Source organism: Lactuca saligna, chromosome 1 (genome assembly GCF_052625555.1).
Source record: "Lactuca saligna cultivar CGN05327 chromosome 1, ASM5262555v1, whole genome shotgun sequence".
NCBI classification, from domain to species: Eukaryota; Viridiplantae; Streptophyta; class Magnoliopsida; order Asterales; family Asteraceae; genus Lactuca; species Lactuca saligna.
In genome coordinates this window covers 61,361,430-61,368,400 of record NC_136417.1, presented here as the reverse complement: position 1 = coordinate 61,368,400, position 6,971 = coordinate 61,361,430, and the positions used below count along the sequence as shown (strand labels likewise).

At 29.9% G+C, this 6,971-nt stretch overlaps 1 protein-coding gene across 1 annotated transcript; it reads left to right on the top strand.

Moving 5' to 3' along the window:
* Positions 1-1,243: 1,243 nt before the first annotated feature.
* LOC145037462 (uncharacterized) lies at positions 1,244-1,844 on the top strand. The gene has a single exon (XM_078986124.1). The coding sequence runs from the start codon at positions 1,396-1,398 to the stop codon at positions 1,738-1,740; it is 345 nt and encodes a 114-aa protein (XP_078842250.1). The 5' UTR covers positions 1,244-1,395; the 3' UTR covers positions 1,741-1,844.
* The last annotated feature ends 5,127 nt before the right edge of the window (positions 1,845-6,971 follow it).

Here is a 6,971-nt window from a genome sequence, read left to right as displayed (position 1 = left end):
AAAAAATAGGTTTATTCTCATTTTGTCATTTGTTATTCTATTAGGCCACATAATTAATGTCATACCACTTGTCAACTATTGATTTTTCATTTCAAATTTCAAATTTCAAAATTTTTCACTCTAATTACATTAAATTAATAACATTATAACAAAAATTAAAATAACATTAATACAGATTATAAGGTCACGTATTTATTTAAATCAACGATTATAATTTATATAACAAAAAAATTATCTCTTAATTAACAATTTATTTAAAATAATTGATTAATAATTTTGATTTTTTTACTATAAAATTTTCATTAATTTTATTTTCGTGATTCCCACAGATTATAAACTAGTAGTTAGAATAAATGAATCACTCTCTCTTTATATATATATATATATATATATATATATATATATATATATATATATATATATATATATATATATATATATATATATATATATGTGTGTGTGTGTTGGAGCCCCCTTCTTCTTAACAAGGGCTCTTTTAGATAAATAATTTTGGGCTCTACATATATTTATAATCTCTTACTAGGTATGGTAAGAGGCTACGCTTTGCTCGGTCTGACAAGTCTCTGATATCACAATTAAAACCTTAAATTCAGTTAAATAGCCTCTTACATGCCTCTTAGTCGAAGAGGTTTAACTTAATCATGTTTGGATTTGACTCAATCAACAACTATAAAAAAAAACGTTTAGCGAAAACATTATATTTTGTAAATAAAACACAAAATTTGTTCTTTAGGTCACTTAACTTTTAATTGTATCAAATATAAAAACTAACTTTTTATTTTGGTTTTAAATTGCCAACATTTACGATTTTTATCAATTAAAATAACAACAAACACAATCACTACCCTTACCACATCTAACTAAAAGTCTCTTGTAATTATTTTTTCTTAAACCACAATTGATAAACATTAACAATGGCATATTGTTTTCTGACATCGTCATCTTAATCAGTAAAAATCTACATAGTTGAAGTTGTGATTTAAGAAAAATAACTTCGATATGTTATTAGTTTAATATGACAGACAATGATAGTATTCGTGCTCATTTTAACAAATAAAACTGGTAATAATTGGTATTTTAAAAATAAAATAGAAAATTAATTTGCTTACTAAATACAATTAAAATTTTAAGGAGCATTCCACTAAATTTTGGATTATTAATTACTTTCCATAAAAAAAAAATACATATAAGTTTTGGTTCCGTTTTAATAGGAAACCTCCAATAATTACAGTTGCGTTTTAGGCAAGTAGTAGTATATTTTAATATCCTAAACAAGAAAGCGAGCAGTTATGGACAAAGAACAGGAAGCAAGCAACTATTCCAAAATCCAATCCAGATTTTGAACTCTGATTCCCAGGCGACCAAGATCCTGTGATGGTATTCAACACCGTCTTAGTAGCGTCGGTCGCCACCGTATCCGCCGACGTTTGGCAATCGGTGGCATGCTTCTCAGAACGAATCAACAGCGACGAGCTCTTAGATCTGGTGATTTGTTTTCCTCTTCAACAATTAGGTCGTTTTGCGCTTTGTGTTTGGAACTTTTTCTGTGTTCCTCCATCTCCTCCTGATTCTTATTACTACTCTTATGCCTATTACGACGACGACGATGGTGATGAATCGGATTACGATTCCGTCACCAGCTCCTCCGTCGGTGTGGCTGGATTTTCCGGCTACGACCATCGCCGTCGTGATTCGTACTCCGATTCCCATTCCGACTGATTTTCCATCAACGGTAATTAGTCGGCGTAGCCTGTACAGGAACCCTAATTCTTATTGTTAATCCTGTTTTTTATATAGTTTAAATTTTACGAATTTTCTGGTTATTTCTCATCTACGAATGGGTTCATGTTCTTATTTCTCAAGTTGTTGAATTTGGTTGATAGCCTGAGTAGTCTTTTACATAGATGATTACTATATCATTATTGAATGTGATTTTGCTGTTTATGATAATCTGAAATCTTGATATGCCTTTTTGGCATTCTTGTTGAAGCATTTTATACAAAAAGTCAAAAATCTGTTACAAATTATTCAGTTTTTGCTGCTTAGTAACTACCTAACTGCTAAAGTAATGTCTGAAGCATCTGGACCATTTCAGAACATGGATTCAGATATCTGACTATACCATCATCTACTTTTTGAAGAGAATTGAAGTGATTTTTGTGGTCTTATTTTGACATTTTTTTGCAACAAAAAAAAAAAAAGATAAAGATGTGGTCCACCAGGTTTTAAAGCAAATAGAACCAAAATTTGTACCCATACACCAACACCATCAATTATTGGAATCAAAATTCCAATTTGATTTATAAGAAATTATGATAGTTTAATATATTGCAATGTTTTCTTTTGACTGTTTTTATATATATTTTTTAAGGGGTGACAGATTTTACAATTGAATGCCAATGTTTGTTGTTGTTGTTGTTGTTATAATTTGTAGTTTTTGAGACTTCAGTTTTATTAAGAAATAAACAAAGTATAAAACAAAATTGATGATAGATCTCATTCTAATAGAATGGTTTCATTTAAAGAAAAAATAAAGTCTCTCAAAAGTTGTCTCAAGACTTGTAGAACCGATACTTGTAAAGATTCCACAATGTGTAAGAGTATTCTTTAAAACAAAATTGATGAGTGATGTTTGAATTAATGGTGGGGTAGCGAATCGTTTGAAGATTGAAAATAGACTGGAATATTTTAAGGAACTTGAGGATATTTTACGAGTGGAAAAGATGGAGTTAGTTTGAAAGGCTAAGATTTAGTGGACAAACGAAAGTGATGAGAGTTCAAGATTTTTTTTCATGGTATAGGTAATCGAAAACAAAAACAATTAGCGATTTTAGAATATTTTGTGTCTAAGTTTCAAGATTCGAGTTTCATTAAGCCGCAAATGACCACGAATGCTTTCAATCGATTTTTTTTGACATTAGTAGGGACTTTCTTTTTACTCCGTTTTCAACAGTGGAGATCAAGCAAGTTGTTTTGAGTTATGGTGAAGATAAGTCATCTAGGCCATATGGGTTTTCGTTTGAGTTAATTAAAAGTTTTTTGGGATATCTTGAGTTGGACATGGTTGCTTTTGTTAAGGAATTCAGGAATCATTGGCTTTTCTTGAGGTGGTAGTTCTTCCTTTATACTTTCGATTCCTAAAATTCTTGTTCCCTTAAATTTATCACATGATTAGTTTAATTGGGTTCTATACAAGAAAATCACGAAATTATTGGCAATGTGTTTGGCGAAGTTATTAGTATTAAGTGATCGGTGTTTGTTAAAAACCAACAAGTGTTAGACAACGCTTTGTTTGTAAACGAGATAATTGGGTGGTATAAGGTTTTTCGTGATATTTAAGATAGATTTGGCAAAGGTGTAGGATTCACGTCATTAGGGATTTCTGGATGAAAGGCTTGAAACCACTAGTTTGGGTGTTAAATAGAGAGACATATTTAGGTTTCTTATCTTATGATATGACAACATCAGTTGTGAATGGGTCTCGTAATGTTAAATTTCTCTTCAAATGAGGTATTCATATGGGTAACCACTTTCTTGTTGGTTTTTATTATTGTTATGGAATGACTATGCGTTGCAATAAAAGAGGTTGTGGTTCACGAGTTATTTAGACCAATTCGTGTGCCAAATGTGGAGGTTATGTTGTCACATTTGTTTTTTGTTGATGATGTCATTTTTTCACGGAGATTATGTAACAAACGGAAAATTTGTCAATTCCTTATTAAGAAATTAAAGTCAAACGATGTTAATGAAGAATTAGGAGTACGTTGTTATTTGGGAAAAGTCAACAAAAGCTAAAGGAAACATGGTGTGTGGGCTGATGACATGGTGCATAGTTATGATACACGATGCGAATATGATAAACACAACACATCGGTAAAAGCTGAGTTGCAGGACATGTGTCGTTGCAAGAGTACACATGGCATGTTATTAGGATACATGGCGGACTTTGGGAAGACATGTGGGACGTGATGCATCCCAAGGTAAGCTCGACATGTAAATAGGCTTTTCAGCCTAGTGTAAATAGTTCATTTTGGGTTTTTGATGGGTTCTTTAACATATTGGAACTAGAGTTAGAAAGCACTAATCACAAGTTGAAAATAGAGTTGTTGAGGATGGTTTATGAGGGACAACAAATAACTAAAGGAAGCAAGTATCGACGATGTATGCAAAGTTTATGCTTTGGGATTTTCTAGGTATATTACAAAGTAAATTGTTTATGTGAATGGACTAGGGGTGTTTTTTCCCAATATATGCAAAGTTTATGCTTTGGGATTTAGGTTCCTTGTATGTGCAAGTTAATTGCGAAAGTTATATTTAGGGGTGAAATTCCTCGTGACTATACTTTACGACTTGTTGAAGCTTCAAAGTATGAATATGTAAATCGTAAAGAGAGTTTTTAAAAGTACATTTCAAGTTCGGTTTTGAAAGCATATTCATATATTTAAGTCTATACCCATGTTGCTCTCAAGTCTTATGCCTTATGTAGTATTGCACACAAGTCTTATGACTTAAGTAGTATTTTAAATATGTGATGTACTTGAAATATGTGCTATGTATTCAAGTATAAGTTAAAGATTAGAGATGTGTTGTTAGAGGAGGCTTATAGAGGATTTAGGGAAATCTTTAGGTTGTATAATATCTTCTATTTCACTATGGTTTTTGATATTCAGTTTGTAACACCAAACACAAACAATTATAAACATTGATAATTTATTAAAAGTTTTTATAAAATTGTATTTTTACTAGGGTTCTAAATGGCGTGAGGCGTGGTGGCAAGGCCAAGTCTCAAACTTAACGAGTCATGACGAGCCATAGTATTTTTCAAGGCGTGATGTAAGACGACGATTTTGTATTAATTTAAAATTATATTACCACATGAATATAAATTTATAATAAATATAACTACTTTTTAGAAGTGTTAGATCAATAACTAATAACAAAAAGTTAACAAAAACCATCTCCAATTAGTAAAGATATAACAAAGAAAAAAATTGTGTCTCAAACGAAAAAACATGCGTCATAACACACCATAACGCGCCATGGCACGACATATCACGCTTTGCCACACGTCACGCCTAACAGCAACGTTATGAGACTTTTCGTAACGGCGAAGCCATGTCTTACGTCATGACGCGTCTTTTAGAACACTGATTTTTACTATGATTCAATATCGTAGTATTTATTTTTACTATGACTCATTATCTTTATATTTAATTTTCAATTTATTTATTTATTTACTAGTTAATTAATTCTATCAAATATTTTGTGACATTTTACTTAAGAAATAGAAATATAATGATAATATTTATTAAAATAGTTTGTATTAAAATATAATGTGTTTTAAAATGACTAACTAAATGGAAAGGGTTATATAAAAATTTTTAATAGATAAGAATAGATTAATTAAATTTAAAGAAAAATTTATTAAAAGAGTTTAACCATGAAGAGACGATTTAACTAGATAGTGATGTGGAACTTTAACGTCTAGTTTCCGAGTTTAAGAAAAAAAAAAGAGAAAAGAGAATCAAGAGAGAAATTAAGAGAAATGAAAGGAAAATAATTTTTTTGTGTTCCCAAGTTGGAGAGAAATGAAAGAAAAATTAATCATTTTTTTTTTAAATCCTTACAAATCGAAAGGAAAATTAGAAGGGAAAACAACCATTCAGTTTCTCTTCACTTTAATTAGAAGGGAAAACAACCATTCAGTTTCTCTTCACTTTAATTTTCTCCATTTAATGAAACTTGAAACGTTAATTTCGTTTGCTTTCTTTTCATTTTCACCCAATTTTTTTCTTTTCTTTCGTTAAATTAATCTCCTAAATAAGGTATAAGCTATAACATAACTTAACCATTGAAGATGATCTAATATTAACCTAACAAATTTACCATTTGGGTTAATAACTTAGGAGGGTAATAAGGTTTTAACTTTGTTCACATTAGTTCCTTAAGGTTTCTTTTGTACATATTACACCAGCATAGTTGTTATAACCGTTTAAAAAAAGTAATAAGATTTTAATTTTGTCCACAATAGGTCTCAAACGTCTTTTGTTGTACATATTATACCTACATGGTTGTTATAATCGTTTAAAGAATGGTAATAAAGTTTAACTATGTCCACATTATATCCCTATTTTTAATATGTGTTTATTATTTCATCTAACTCTTTTACAATTTATATTAGTATCTAATTAGATAACTTCATCATTTCATCTTCTCATTTTAGTCGTCGATTCACCACAACCACGGTTTCAATCAAAAAGTTACGTAAGCCAGTGGTGAAGCCAGGTCAAAGTAAAAGAGTATCCCCGAAAAGTAATTGGATATCCCCGATAAGTAATGGCTCCGCCAATTGGGTATCCCCGATAGGCAATTACTTATCGGGGATATCTCATTACTTGTCGGTGATACTCTTTTACTTTGACTTTAGTTCTGCCACTGACTTATAAGTTATCCGAAATTTATATAAAGATATAAAATGACATTTAAAAAATATGTTTTTTTAATTAATTAAGAGGCATATTTGAAAATTAAAAAAAAAAAAAAAAAAAAAAAAAAAAAAAAACTTTTAAAAACTAGTCTAAGCAACTTTTTAAAATGTTAGTTTATAAGCTAGTTTTTGGCTAGCCAAACATGACAACTTAAAAAATATCGATAAATAAACTACCTTATAAGTTAGTTGTAGTGCCAAATATAGTCTTAATCATTAAGACTTTCATTATTATTAGTTTTTTTTTCATAAAAATGAAAAAAAAAAAAATTGTTACGTAACCTTTCGATTGAAATTGTTATTGTGGTGAATGGGCGATTAAAATGAAAAGATGAAATGATGAAGTCATCTAACTATATACGAATATAAATTGTAAAAGAGTTAGATGAAATAATAAAAAATATTAAAAATAGGGACCTAGTGTGGCCACATTAAACCTTATTATTGTTTTTTAACGGTTATC

Excerpts from the sequence above, each read along its gene's own strand:
- LOC145037462 (XM_078986124.1), top strand. The coding sequence starts at position 1,396 with ATGGTATTCAACACCGTCTTAGTAGCGTCGGTCGCCACCGTATCCGCC.